General features: G+C 47.6%; 4 protein-coding genes across 4 annotated transcripts; 3 read left to right on the top strand and 1 right to left on the bottom strand.

The window, feature by feature from the left end:
- Nucleotides 1-244: 244 nt before the first annotated feature.
- Nucleotides 245-6079, top strand: TRIVIDRAFT_85034 (uncharacterized protein; the record flags this gene model as incomplete). Its single annotated transcript, XM_014103967.1, has 3 exons — nt 245-601; nt 663-5551; nt 5622-6079. 3 exons carry the CDS (start codon nt 245-247, stop codon nt 5647-5649), a joined length of 5274 nt encoding a protein of 1757 aa, XP_013959442.1.
- A 1299-nt stretch (nt 6080-7378) lies between these two features.
- TRIVIDRAFT_198220 (uncharacterized protein) lies at nt 7379-9439 on the top strand (the record flags this gene model as incomplete). The annotated part of the gene is made up of 3 exons (XM_014103968.1): nt 7379-7444; nt 7785-7829; nt 8156-9439. 3 exons carry the CDS (start codon nt 7379-7381, stop codon nt 9437-9439), a joined length of 1395 nt encoding a protein of 464 aa, XP_013959443.1.
- A 2162-nt stretch (nt 9440-11601) lies between these two features.
- On the top strand, nt 11602-12051 carry TRIVIDRAFT_219014 (uncharacterized protein; the record flags this gene model as incomplete). The annotated part of the gene is made up of 1 exon (XM_014103969.1): nt 11602-12051. One exon carries the CDS (start codon nt 11602-11604, stop codon nt 12049-12051), a length of 450 nt encoding a protein of 149 aa, XP_013959444.1.
- A 1378-nt stretch (nt 12052-13429) lies between these two features.
- TRIVIDRAFT_61937 (uncharacterized protein) lies at nt 13430-15214 on the bottom strand (the record flags this gene model as incomplete). The annotated part of the gene is made up of 3 exons (XM_014103970.1): nt 13430-14320; nt 14788-14956; nt 15171-15214. The coding sequence occupies 3 exons, from the start codon at nt 15212-15214 to the stop codon at nt 13430-13432; spliced, it is 1104 nt and encodes a 367-aa protein (XP_013959445.1).
- Between the last annotated feature and the right edge of the window lie 167 nt (nt 15215-15381).

Below are 15381 nucleotides of genomic sequence, written 5' to 3' on the forward strand. Positions count from 1 at the left end.
TGGGCCTGGTGGCCAGGACTGGCGATCGAGAGAGCGCCATCTCTCAACAACTCACAACCGCTTCTGCCATCGATTCTTCGACTTCCCGCGATAAGAAATTGTCGTCTCTTGGAATTTCCAGTGTTTTTCTTCGCGCTTTGCACCAGTACCGCGACTGCGAGGCGCGTGCTGCATCTGCCGCCCTCACCGATCCTTTTCAGCTTCCGTGATTTTGTTCGATTGAAATCTCGCAACGACCTCGAAAATGGCGAACCTTTACTTCACCCACTCGAGCGCTCCGCTCAAGACGGTGCAGGAGATCCAATTTGGACTTATGTCTCCCGAGGAGATTAAAAGCATGAGTGTGGCGCACATTCTGTATCCCGAAACGATGGAGGAAGGCGGCACAAAGCCGCGCGACGGTGGCCTCAACGACCCTCTTCTCGGCTCGATCGATCGACAGTTCAAGTGCAAGACCTGCACACAGGCTATGGGCGAGTGTCCTGGTCATTTTGGACACATTGAACTGGCAAAGCCTGTGTACCACCCTGGCTTCATCAAGAAAGTCAAGAAGATCCTGGAAATTGTCTGCCACAACTGTAGTAAAGTGCTGGCTGATGAAGTTGGTCTTCTCTTTTCCATGAAGCCTTTGCCTCACTGGATGCTAACCTGAACTTTCCCAGAGCGATCCTGAGTTTGTCGCAGCAATCAATACTCGAGATGCAAAACTCCGCTTCAAGCGAGTTTGGGCCGTCTGCAAGAAGAAGCGGAGATGCGAGAATGAGGATCGGACAGACAAGAACAAGGACGAAGAATTTGCGCCTGGCATGAAGCCTACCCTCGTGGAAAGCCATGGCGGCTGTGGCAATGTGCAGCCTCAAGTACGACAGGTTGCCCTTCAGCTGAAGGCTGCCTTTGAAGTGGCCCAAGAAGATGGCCCTAAGCGGAAAGAGACGGCCCCCATCACCCCGGAGATGGCTCATAGCATCCTCCGTCGCATTTCTGAAAGTGACCTGCGTAACATGGGTCTCAATTCGGATTATGCTCGTCCGGAATGGATGATCATCACTGTTCTTCCCGTTCCCCCGCCCCCAGTCCGTCCTAGTATTTCCATGGATGGCACCGGTACTGGCATGCGGAACGAAGACGACTTGACATACAAGCTTGGTGATATCATTCGTGCCAACGGTAATGTCAAGCAGGCTATTCGCGAGGGCTCACCGCAGCATATTGCGAGAGACTTTGAAGAGCTGCTTCAATATCACGTTGCAACCTACATGGACAACGACATTGCTGGCCAGCCTCGCGCTTTGCAAAAGAGTGGGCGTCCTGTCAAGGCGATTCGTGCCCGCCTCAAGGGTAAAGAGGGTCGTCTGCGAGGCAACTTGATGGGAAAGCGTGTTGACTTTTCTGCACGTACCGTTATCACGGGAGATGCCAACCTGTCCCTTCACGAAGTCGGCGTTCCTCGCAGTATTGCTAGGACTCTGACTTATCCTGAGACAGTCACACCTTACAACATTGGAAAGCTACATCAATTGGTCGAAAACGGTCCCAACGAGCATCCTGGAGCCAAGTACGTTATCAGATCCGACGGAACCCGCATCGACCTGCGGCACCATAGACGTGCCGCTCAAATCTCCCTGGAGTATGGCTGGAAAGTTGAGCGTCATCTGATGGATGGTGACTACATCATCTTCAACCGACAGCCTTCGCTTCACAAGGAGTCCATGATGGGTCATCGTGTCCGAGTTATGCCTTATTCTACCTTCCGACTCAATCTTTCGGTTACTTCTCCATACAACGCCGATTTCGACGGTGACGAGATGAATCTCCACGTTCCTCAGAGTGAGGAGACTCGTGCCGAGGTCAAAGAGCTGTGTTTGGTTCCGAACAACATCGTCTCGCCTCAGAAGAACGGTCCTTTGATGGGTATTGTCCAGGATTCCCTTGCTGGTGCTTACAAGATCTGCCGACGTGACACCTTCCTTGACAAGAATCAAGTCATGAACCTCATGCTGTGGGTTCCTAACTGGGATGGCATTATTCCGCAGCCCGCTATTCTGAAGCCGAGACCCCGTTGGACTGGTAAGCAGATCATTAGCATGGTCATTCCCAAGGAAATCAGCTTGCACGCCCCCGAAGACAAGTCCGAATCTCCCCTCCGGGATACTGGACTGCTCATTCAGGCTGGTGAGCTTATGTACGGTCTCATGAAGAAGAAGAACATTGGTTCCGCCTCCGGTGGTGTCATCCATCTTTGTTACAATGAGTTGGGACCAGAAGGTGCCATGGCGTTCCTTAACGGCGTTCAGCAAGTGGTTTCCTACTGGCTCCTGCAAAATGGCCATAGCATTGGTATTGGTGATACCATTCCAGACAAGCAGACAATCGAGAAGGTCCAGGTGCATATTGACACCCAAAAAGCCGAGGTCGCCAGGCTAACGGCAATGGCTACTGCCAACGAGTTGGAGGCCCTGCCCGGTATGAATGTCCGAGCGACTTTCGAGAACAAGGTCTCCATGGCTTTGAACATGGCTCGTGACCAGGCTGGTACTACGACCCAAAAGAGTTTGAAGGATTCAAACAACGCCGTCACCATGGCTGAGTCCGGTTCGAAGGGATCATCTATCAACATTTCTCAGATGACGGCGCTTGTAGGACAGCAGATTGTCGAAGGAAAGCGTATTCCATTTGGCTTCAAATACCGAACTCTGCCCCATTTCACCAAAGACGATTACTCACCTGAGGCCCGTGGCTTCGTCGAGAACTCTTACCTCCGTGGTCTTACGCCTTCTGAATTCTTCTTCCACGCCATGGCTGGTCGTGAAGGTCTCATTGATACTGCCGTCAAGACTGCTGAAACAGGTTATATTCAGAGACGTCTCGTCAAGGCTCTGGAAGATCTCAATGCTCAATACGATGGAACTGTCCGCAACTCTCTGGGTGATATTATTCAGTTCCTCTACGGTGAAGACGGTCTTGATGCCATGTGCATTGAGAAACAGAAGCTTGGTACTTTGAAGATGTCTGATGAGGCTTTCGAGAAGAAGTATCGACTTGATCTGGCCAACCCCCCTGAATGGTTCAGAAAGGATTACGAGTATGGTAATGAATTGACTGGTGACAAGGCTTCCATGGCTCTTCTTGATGAGGAGTGGGATGCACTTCTTGCGGATCGTCGTGAGGTCCGAGATATCAATCGCTCGAAGATGGGTGAGGAGTCGATGCAACTTCCTCTCAATATTGGTCGCATGATTGAGACGGCGAAGCGCGTGTTCAACGTTAAGGCAAACGATCGAAGCAACTTGAGACCTTCTGATGTCATTCCTGTTGTGAGGAACGTCATCAGCAAGCTCAAGATTGTTCGAGGTGACGATCCGATCTCTAAGGAGGCAGATGCTAGTGCTACCATCCTCTTTAAGGCTCTTCTTCGTTCTCGGTTAGCCTTCAAAGAGGTGGTCAAGGAGCATCGCTTGAACAAGCTCGCCTTTGATCACGTCCTCGGCGAACTTCAAAACCGATGGGACCGGTCGTTTGTTAACCCTGGTGAAATGGTTGGCGTCCTTGCTGCTCAGTCTATTGGTGAGCCCGCCACCCAGATGACACTGAACACCTTCCACTTTGCTGGTGTGTCTTCCAAGAACGTCACGCTCGGTGTGCCTCGACTCAAGGAAATTCTCAATCTGGCGAAGAACATCAAGACCCCCAGTATGGCCGTGTACCTGGATACTCCGCTGGCTAAACAGGAGCAAGCGAAGAAGCTGCGAAGTTTGGTTGAGTACACTAACCTCCGATCGATTACTTCCGTCACTGAAATCTACTATGATCCGGATGTCCAATCTACAACCATTGCAGAGGATGTCGATATGGTCGAGTCCTACTTCTTGATTCCCGATGACAGCCAAGACACTATCGATCAACAGTCGAGGTGGCTCTTGCGTATCACACTTGACAGGCAGAAGTTGCTTGACAAGGAAATCAAGATTGATGACGTTGCTCAGCGTATCAAGGAGGAGTATCCCAACGACTTGGCCGTCATTTTCAGCGACAACAATGCCGATGAGCAAGTCATTCGAATCCGTACTATTCGACAAAACGACGAGAAGGATGAAGATGGCGAGAAGAAGATTGAAGATGATGTGATGCTGAAGCGCCTTGAAGCCCATCTGCTGGACACTCTGACGTTGCGCGGTGTGCCTGGTGTTGAGAGAGCTTTCTTGACCAAGGGCACTCGCCTTGTCGAATCTGTTGATGGATCTGAACTCGCGCTCAAAGATGATATCCGCTGCACTCAATGGTATTTGGACACTAGCGGTTCGGCCCTCCGCGAGGTCTTGGCTGTTCCCGGAGTTGATCCTACACGAACCTACACCAACGACCTGTGGCAGGTTATTGAGGTGTTTGGTATTGAGGGTACTCGAGCTGCCCTTGTAAAGGAGTTGACGGCTGTGTTGGCCTTTGACGGTTCCTACGTCAACCATCGACACATTGCTCTGCTCTGCGATGTCATGACATACCGTGGAAGTATTTCTGCTGTAACACGACACGGTATTAACCGTGCAGATACTGGTGCACTCATGCGATGTTCATTCGAGGAGACGGTTGAAATTCTTCTCGAGGCTGCTGCTACAGGAGAGCTTGATGATTGCCGTGGCATTTCTGAAAACGTCATGCTCGGCCAGATGGCTCCTATGGGAACTGGCCACTTTGACGTCTTCCTGGACCCGAAGATGCTGGAAACAGTTATTTCGGACAACTCTCGCATGGGTCTCATGCCGGGCATGCCTGTCAAGGAAGGAGAAGTTGAGGGTGCGGCTACACCGTACGATACTGGATCTCCCATGGCCGACTCTGGCTACCTCAGCCTCAACTCCCCTGCTGCCGGAAACTTCTCGCCCATCCAGGGCGCGGGTTCGGAAACACCAGCTGGATTTGGAACCGAGTATGGCGGTGGCGGCTTTGGTGGTATCGGGTCTATGAGCCCGTACTCCATGCGCGGAGCAACCAGCCCCTTCAGCACTTCTCCAACATCGCCATTCAGCTCCGGTATGGGTGGCTACTCTCCATCGTCGCCCAACACTGGATACTCTCCTACGTCTCCTATGATCGACGGCGGTATCGGCCGATATGCGACATCGCCTTCATTCAGTCCTTCTTCGCCGTCGTTCTCGCCTACGTCACCAATGCTGCGACCAACAAGCCCTGCGAGCCCCAATTACAGTCCCACATCGCCGAGCTATTCGCCTGCATCCCCGTCATCGCCGAGACATTACTCGCCAACCTCGCCGGCCCAATTCAATTCTCCTACATCGCCTAGCTACTCTCCTGCTAGTCCCAACTACAGTCCTGCTTCTCCTAATCTGCATGGAGCTGGCGCAACTTCTCCATCCTATTCGCCTGCTTCACCCTCATGGTCTCCGACATCCCCAGAGGCCTACTCGCCCACGAGTCCAAGCTTCTCAAAGAGCCCCGGGTCGCAGCAGTCTCCGACTAGCCCCAGCTACTCGCCCACTTCTCCGTCATTCTCTCCTCGGACACCTGGCCCGGGAGGAGCTTCTGGAAACCAATAGTAAGTCCCGCTTTGGAGTCTTGAGACTGCAATAATTACTACGAATATGACTGACCAACTTCTTCTACAGCTCACCTAATTCCCCCGCTAACGATTGATTTTATCTCATAATGCATACGAGGCATGTTTTGCCATCGACCATCAATTTATTCTTTTTTCTTTACGTTGTGTTTTTTTCCTATAGTTCTCCCGGTGGAAGGATTGTGAGAACCTTAGCATGATAGATGTTTATGCAGCCGGTAGCAAAAGCCGAAAGTGGATAAAAAAAAAGAAACACCTATACAAAAAATACTCATAGTTTTGTCGATTCGCGGTCTTACCAGAGAGATTAGAAAGGGTTGACGACAGGTTTGCAGCTGACATGTATACTAGACGCGAGAATGAAAAGTTTTTATCTAGGGGATTGACGACCCAGATTGGAATCAGATTGCAAAAAAGATAATGGGCTTAGCGGAGGAGAGCAAACCTGTCACTGGAACTTGAGCTTGAGAATGGATTTGCTTAGTTGAAAACAATACTGCGATCCTGAAATCCCCCCAAGTGCCCTTGTTCCATCGTGAATGCTCGTTGATGTCTACTTGCCGTATTTTGTATACGTGTGTCCAACCTTGGCTTGTCATCTTGCTCCTGGGATCTACATTCGGATTTGTTGGTAAGGAGGGAATCGAGCTTATAGAATGATATCTGTCTACCTTGCTATAGAGAGGTAAACATAATGTAATGACTGAAATATATAATTGGCAATTTAAGAAGCTTACGGAAACGGAAACTTTGGGTTTACTCAAAGGGTAGCGATAGTAGAAGAAGTAGCGACGGTAGATGAGAGTAGCGACGGTAGATGAGAGTAGCGATAGTAGATAACAGTAGTAATAGTAGATGAGAATAGTAATAGTAGTAGACCTCTGCCGTCAGAGGCTGGGGGCGGGGATTATAAGTGGTTTCCTTTTTCTTGCTTTACGCGCCTCTGTATTTTAATATACCTGGATACCGAGCGAGCGAGAAGGGTTAAAGAAAGAAAGGGAGTCTAGCCTCAGTCTGCAAATTCAAGTAACTTAATTACTCATCCCTACTCTCTGCTACTATGGCTACTCTCTGCTACTATGGCTACTCTCTGCTACTATGGCTACTCTCTGCTACTATGGCTACTCTCTGCTACTATGGCTACTCTCTGCTACTATAGCTACTCTCTGCTACTATAGCTACTCTCTGCTACTATCAATATATTCCTCTGATATCTACCATCATTTTAACTATGTCTTTTATATAGCGCCCCCAATGTAATAAAAGTAACTTTACGATATTTATACCAAATACCAAAAACACGAAATTAGAAGATATGGGGTATGTTAAAGCTAGCACAAAAGGCTAGTTAGCAGAAGGGATTTATGTTAAGCTCTTTGGCGTTGGTATTCTACCCCAATACAGAAGTAAAGGAAGGAGCGCAATTCACTTAACACTTCACTTAGCTGTCACCAGGTATAGTTTCAAATGTTGCCTGACGAAGAGTTAAGCATTTGACTGTTCTGAATTCACAGACTGAAAGTGTTTCGAATGATGTTATACCGCATTTCTTTCTTCTATAAAGCTTCCTCTCCCCCTCTCCGTCCTCTCTCTTTTCTTCCCTCCTCAATCCCTTTCTCGTTCCATCTAGGTATGTCGATATTCTCCTGCCGTTGGAACATCTTCATCTGTTATTGCGTTATTCATTCTAATACTTTCGATAGTCACAAACCCATAAAAAAGCACCACGCCGGCGACAAGCAAGCTAGCAAAGAGCACACTAACGAAAACCACAAAGATCGCATTGAAGACGAACAAACTGAAGACATGTACCACACTGGAGACGAGTACGGGGAAGACAAGCACGCCGACGAGGATGCGATTACGCCTCCCGTCTGCCTTTTACCACATGACAACTTATACACCAATCCCTAACTACCTCTTTTGCAAATTGAAATGCACAATCTCCCACAGTCAGCCTAGGACCAGCGGAAATAAGGGCTCAAAGTCCTTTTTGCCTAATAGAAACAAGCGACGAATATGACTCAAAACGGCCAGAATGAATACTGGAACTCGATCAAACCATCATCTTTCAATATGAGTGATGATACGAAAGTTGATCATTTGAAGCATCCTTTGTATGCAAAACTGTGGAGAGAGCCTACATGGGCGAGACTTGTGTTTTTATCAGCTCTTTACCTAGAGATATCACTTACAAGAGGAACGCACACAGATTTTGAAGCAGATCTTCAAATCACTCCTTCCAACCTTCGATAAGGTGCGTCACCATATAACGCTCAGAGTCTAGTGTGAAATACCTCGAACTATGTCCACGAGTATATGACAGGAGGACCCCCTAGGACTCTTGGCGGAGGATGGCGATTATCGGTACATTATGGACGAAACTAATGACGAGAATGAATAATTTGAGGTGCGATGGCAGGAAATACCTGGCAGCTGGCTGGCACTCCTGAAGAGAATTGCCAGCTGGTTCGATAGCTGCCTCGCAACTATTTATTTTCTTCTTCCCTCTCTTCTCTTCCCCTTTCCTTTCCTTTCTTTTCATCAGTTATTTTTACTGTAATTCTTTTGTTCTTGCAGTAGGTTATCGTGTTGAACGCTCTTTATGGGATTCTCCTTACTAAACGTCTTCCTCAGATTCTTCAAGTCCGACTCGCACACGACGGAACCGTTCAGAAATCGACGACGATGAGTGCCATAACCCGCTATGATATCTCGAACCTGGGGTTGGGACCAGACGACGAAGACTATTCAGACGGCGTCGCCTGCATTGAGGCGTACTGGGCGTACGCGTTGGACATGACGCCAGAGACTCGAGACAAATACCTTGGGTTGCTCAGAAACAAAAAGTGGACGCATACCGTATCCTCCCGAAAGCAACCTTCCCAACACCGTCTCTACAAAAGCTCAGTCGGCAAAACGATTCCAGGATTCCTTGTCATAAGGGCGCTTTATAAAAAGGTACCGGAGGAATTCAAGAACCGCATCAGAGAACGGGGTCATGTTATCCCAGACCAAGACCGCACAAAAGAATACTTGGAACTGTTCCCTGACACGACGCCCGCGCCTGTATTCGATTTCGAGACACCAGAAGCAAGAAATTACGCAGCACAATGGCCTTCCCTCAAAGTGACACCAAGTATCTACCGTCAAAAACCGGTGCAGCAAGCACCTCAGGCAACACTGGTCAGCCAAGCTGCTCAAACCATCGCACAAGCAACGCCGGCTCAGCGGGTACCGCGATATCGCCTACCTACTCCAACCGTCACGCTATCTACAACGATCCATCAGAGACCGCGAAACCCTGTTCGAAGGATAATATTGCGAGAGCTACAACCCGGAGAGGAGGCAAATCGGAGGCAGATTGGGGATGTGGTTTGCAATGTGGCTGGAAGCAATGCTACGGTTGCGTGGTCAGCAACGCGGGAAATGACACCGATTCCAGCCATCAACATGGCCGACGATGTTACTGTTTCTTCCACAGTAGCACAAGTAGCCGCGACGGCTTCGGTACAGCCAGTCATGCGGCTTAGCGCAGGAGAGACGACACTAGGACAACAGAAGTCGATGCTACCCTCGGGGCAACAACAGGCTGAACAGCGTGTGAGATCGGAACCGACAAGGCCACTTATTGAGTCGCAACTTAGTCGATTGATGCGTAATCATCCGCTTCTCAGCTTAGTCGCACCGACGTCTGAGCAACAACAGGCTGAACTCCAGCCTATGCCATTGTTGGACAGAACTGCAGAAATATCGTTGCATAATGTGATGGATGCAAGGTGGGAGGCGACGACAGCGTGGATGAGGGCAGCTTCTGAAGAATTCGTTTGGATTCGGTCGCAGTTGGAACGCCAGAACCAGGGATGATTTTGCTTGGAGGTATGATAACGGGTGGGACAATGGCGGGACGGGAAGAAAACTTTGGCGACGGGTGAGCTATACTTTGCTGGGGAAATTTTTTTTCAATTTTTATACTTCATGGACAGTTTTCAAGTCAAAGGCTGGGTATCGTTTCGTAGAAACGTTTTCTATTCATATGATTAAGGCGAAGATATCGGCTTGGTGACACCACAAGGTAACAGGAGATAAGCTGCCTATATGTATACCTCCCCAATGAGACTTTCTAGTTAGAGAATCTAAGCTTCTCCATACCAACTTAGACATACTGGTTGTTACATATAGTGCTTGGTTGGGTTTCTCGCTGCTATGGACGTCAAAGCCGTTACATATTGGACACCAGGTTTTAAGCACAATTACAATGTACATTTTCAAAAACGGTATACTAGACATAGAACTGTAGCTATCCATAGTCCTATTATAAAATCCATAACATGGATCTAATAGCGGAAACTGAATCCATTCAGCTGCCAAGATGAATTAATGGAGCATTTTCAGTAGCCCATATAATAGACGACACCTTCATCCGCCATTACGCTGGCACAACTGGAATCTCAATGCGATTCTATTGGGAGTTCCATTCTAGCTTCGCCTTTTCCTGAGAGCGCCGACTTGAGGATCAGATTTGCCAGCGATGCCTTGGTGGATGGCCAAGATTCACCACCTGCGCACACGCCATTTCACGAAAGAGGCTTCCGCAAATCGGAACTACCTGCCACCATCAGCAAGGCAAAAGAGCACATGGGCCTTGCAGATGGAAAGAGAACGCGCAGATAGGTGTGTAATTGAATGAAGTTCCTTTTGTATACTTGCTCATTTACCTTCAAGGCGCCTGTTCTAGACGTGCTTTAAGCCAATGTGTATTAATGGCATTATTAATTATTAGTATGAGCGTCTTTTACTTGGAGTTTACTTCTTCTTCTGGCTAATGGAAGAGGGGGGCACAATTCACTTGGTGACTCAATTCACTTGGTGGCTCAATTCACTTGGTGGCTCAATTCAGTTGGTGGCTGCCGGAACTTTACAGCTTTGCTTGATGAAGAGTAAGACCATAGATTGACCACAATTCACGGGCCGAAAATGTATCACATGATGGGGTACCAACTTGCTTTCTTCTATAAAACTCGCTCTCTTCTTTCTTTCCCCTCCCCTTTCCTCTCTCCTTAACTTTATTTACATACCTACCTTTCACTTAGGTATTTTTGTATACGGAGTATGACGATATATGCACGAGAACTTCTTCACTATTAATACTACGGACTTGGTATGCGAATGTAGGTACCTAGTATCCCATTCAAGATCGTGAAGTGTTTCACACGTTGTCAAGCTCTGTTGGGTAAGTAACCAATCTCTTCAAAATCTCTTCAAGGTTGTCAAGGTCTTCTAACGTCATTAAGTTCTTGTCAAGTTCTCGTCAAGTTCTGCAAAAGCTCTTCAAACGCCTTATAATAATGAAGATTCACTTCAGCTCTTCCATGTCTTGTAGCTCTTCATCATCAACTCAACTATGCGACACAATATCAACTGTACTGAAATGGTGCCGACCTGGCACATTAATCCTTGCCCAAATCCAAGGTCCCGCAAATAGCCAACAGCGCAGAAACAAAGCGACTTCTAGACACCATCGACAGCCTTCGAGACCTGAGAATTGGCGACATCGTCGACCTGCCCCAGATCGTCGTGGTGGGCGATCAGTGCTTGGGCAAGAGGTCAGTGCTAGAGGCGATATCGCGAGTTCATTTCCCCATCATGGAGCTTTCCGATATTGAGATTCTAACATTAGGCAAGCAGTACACAAGGGTTAAGGCTGCTGTCGAGGCATATTGGCGCCAGACGACAAACATGACCGTCGCTGATTAGCGTGAGTATAAGGGCCTTCTCGCTAAGAGGTTCTACATTGTTGAAGGTATGGTTTGTACGCCAAGCAACCATCGATTATATAAGACTTGTCATGCCCAGTCAAGCTGGGCAAGTTCGTTTTCATCCACACGATCTACGCCCAAACAAGAGTCAACCTTGCTCAAAGTGCCTACTAGAGTGAGGTACTCGGTGCAATTTTGACCTATATCGAGCGTGTTGCTGAGAACTCTGAGCACAATCTGCGAATAATTCCGCAGACGATCAGTTCCGAGATGGAGGCGTCCGTTAGATATGTCATCCAGCAAAGGGTCAACTCGACTACCGACAGTGTCATCGATGGCATCGCCGAAGGTTTTACACAGATGACGTCCCAAATTGCAGGCCTGGAGAAGCGTATGACGGATCTTCAAGAAGCCGTCGCAGAAACAACCGCCTCCTGGCTACTCTTGTCAACAATATTGCTGCTCTCAAGGAACATGGAGAATACCTTCACGACATTAACCACCCAAGCCTCCAATGGCTATGTGGAGTTTAAGATTCGTAATAAGAAGCGGCTAGTAAATACCTATCTACTATCGCTACTTTCTGCTACTATCGCTACTATCGCTACTTTCTGCTATCGCTACTTCTTCTACTCTCAGACGCCATGTAAGCTAGCAAAGAGCACTCCGACAAAGACTCCAGAGACTACTGAAGATAGGCAAATACATCAATGCTGTTAAATATGCAAGCGTGGTTAATATCTTTCATTATCTGCAGTGCAAACTATGATGAAATCTCTTCTATGACCTTATAACCCTAATTCACCCACCCATAGCTTTATGCGCCCGTCATAGCCGGCTTCGGCGTAGTTGATTTCTTAGAGTGTGATCTTGTGATTTGCTCGTCGTTTGCGTAGCGTACTGTGCTAACAGTTGGGTAGAGTATAGCTCCCTGCTCTTCTTCTTTATGGAGCTAAATTACAAACACCAAAGAACTTTCACGTGAGGTTTTCATGCTAACTACCTATATGTATTTATAACTCTGCATGTTTTGGCTCGATGTACTTACACTAGAGGTGGGAATAGGCGACTGAAGCTTTTGTGGGCTTAAAGCCCAATGTGAAATCACGATGCTGATTCTTGGTGATACGAGAACTACTGATAATGTACCAAATTCCATCAGTAATAGCTCAAACTAGGCCATTGGGATGCCGGAATTATATGTCATCGATGGCTATTACAAAGATAGGAGGAGGAGAATAAAGAAATGCGATTCGGCATTATGTGAAATATTTTTCATCTCTGTGTAATCATGCCCCGAAGTAACTGTCCAACCCCTCTTCAAGTAATGCTGCGACGCTCTAACTGTTACTCAAAAGTGGTAGTTGAGTGAAATGCGCTTCTCCCTTTGCTTTTTCACTGAGAGAAATCCCAAGACCGAAGAACCAGTTGAAGTAAATTCCTGCCATGTAATGGGATAGGTTCTTTGAACTAAAGACAACGAGCGGCTGTTCAGCCTCCTAAGTCTATGAGGAGCCGTCGAAACAGACCACGTCTATCTACTAGGTAGTAATATGAGAGGAGACAATTTGCGATTCTCTCCCCTTAACGGTATTTTCCAGGCATAAAGAAAACAAGTGTTACTACTTCTGGCTGATATAAGTGTGACTTGAATGTCACTATCAGATGCTGCTTGTTTGTCGCTGTAAATATCGTCGTTTTGTTGCAAACATCAGCGACTCCTACCTGTCATTGCCATCTCTCGCTTTTAATCACCAAGATACTACGTGTCTGCGTTTTGCTTCCCTTGCTGACAATCCCACACATTCCATTAAATGCTGTCATGTTGCAAGGGGAAAGACTAATGCAAGTGACTCTATCACAACTCTGTACAGGTCACAATTGTTCTTAGGTATCAATACTCTGCTCAATATATTACCGCATCTTGCATACATATTGTTTATCAAAGCTTATTAACAACGATCAATGCACTACAATAACTCAATGACACTTGAGCTCTCCATATGCTGGACCATTATCACGGTTGATATCCCCCCTCCCTCTACCAAATGAGCTTGACAAAGAATTTTAAGATATGTTGCGTTGCTTTACTACCGTTTCAGCGGTCTTCCCTCTTGATGGCTCGCTCAATTCTCGAAGCACTGTCTTCCAAAGCATCTCTATTCCCTTGCTCCTCATCTAAATGCTCCTCTAACTGCTTTTCCTTGGCGTTGTACTGGGTTTTCACAAGCTGCAGCTGATTGCGAAGGAGTTCCAGCGCTTCAGCCTGCGCTTGGTGAAGCGCACTGCAACGCTCTATAGCTTCTTCCATGATTTTGATACTGCCGCTGAATTCCTGGTTGCACTGTTGATGGACCGTCTGAGGCACCCTGCCATGGACAACGGAGCCCTGCGAGGATGCATTTGCTCTCTTATCTCTGACGGGAATCGTAAGATCAACTGCAATGGCTGTCGCGGTGGGGATGTTGGTGCGAGTGTCGGTGTTGGAAGCGGCCATGGAAGAGGAGGCTCTAAGCTTTGGCTTCTTTCTGTCCACGGTCATGACCTTGACTGCTTTTCGTTTCCCATACCTGGTTGTATTGGTCGAGTGAAATATCCATCGCTCCATTTGACTCTCCTCTGGCGTCCACTCCCTCAAAGCAAATAGCTCTGCGAAGTTTGCTGGAACTATCCCTGCTGGAGCGTCGTCTAACGCCATCGGATATTCTCTTGAGAACTCGTCAAACCAGCCTTGATTTGCGCAAGCTATTGGACCAAACATCACTCGTAGAGTCCAAAAGCGTGCCCACGTTGTCTCTCGAACCATCCACCTGCTGATTTTGTGAAGACAGCAAAAGCCTGTGCTTTTTGAGATTCTGTACTCAAGCAGTTTGTCTTCTGACTTGAATTCATCCTGTAGCTCAGAGGGCCAATCGTTATTTTCGGCAATGTACCGTTTTATCAGTTGATCATAGATTGCTTTGTTGACAACGTTGTCATCATTGTGTGGCTGTGGGTATATGCGAAGAAGCTCCTTCGGGATATCGTCAACTGGAATGAGTGCATTCGCGGAGCCCAACGCTTGATCTTGGTGCCGTTTGGCTCGACAAGCCATACTGCAGGTTCGGCAACTTGAGAAAAATTTGGATTGAATGAGCAAAAAGAAGAAAGAAAGAGAAAAGAAGAAAGAACACAGCGTTTGCAGTGCACGCAGAATTGTTGGCACGTGACGAAGGTTCCTCCAGGTGGTCTACCTGCCTGGCCAGCTGGCCTACCTATCCACCACTTTTTTCTTTTTCTTTTCCTTTTTTTTTTTTTTCACCTCTTTCTTTCTCTCCCCTTTCTCCTCAACTCCTCTCGTCCTCTGCCAAGGTATTTTCATGTGTTACTACACCTTTCTAATACTCGTCCTAACCACAAGCATAGCAACACTCCCTGATGACAAGCAAGCCATAAGATCCTGACGAAGAAGATTACATTGAACCCGAGCACGCCGACGATCACAACCACAACGCGATAATGCCTCCTGCCCGCGATTCTTCTGAGTCGGTGCAAAAGCATGACGCCGATGTCAAAGTCGATCAGAATGTCAACTAGGAGAAAGCATTCGTAGTGATTTTGGAACTCAACCGGTTTACCCAGCGTTCTGAGGAATTCCAGTCGATGATAGATTCTCAGATGGGATGGATTATGGAGCTCGACCAGATGGTGATCAACTCGTCGATTGATGATATCCACAAGCAGCGAATTTCCGAAATCATTACCATATTAAACAGCCTGCAGAAGAAAATGGTTAGGCTCAATGGGGCTTTCGCCAAAAAAAGCGTCAACTTACCCTTGGCCTCAATAACGCTGCTTACGGGGACAGCAGAATAACCCAAAACCCAGGCTTAAAGGAGCTCATGATGGAGCTCAATGCGGCGATGGTCGAAGTTAAGCGTCAATTCACTGAGGCTATCAATGATCTGGCTCTGTTAAAGGAGTATTTGGTGATTTGAAAAGTACCTCAACGACGAATGATGTTGCCTTTCCAGTCAGGCGTCGACGGCTATATTTCTCAATATGAGACAC

The sequence above is a fragment of the Trichoderma virens genome (genome assembly GCF_000170995.1).
Source record: "Trichoderma virens Gv29-8 chromosome Unknown TRIVIscaffold_3, whole genome shotgun sequence".
In the NCBI taxonomy this organism is placed as follows: domain Eukaryota; kingdom Fungi; phylum Ascomycota; class Sordariomycetes; order Hypocreales; family Hypocreaceae; genus Trichoderma; species Trichoderma virens.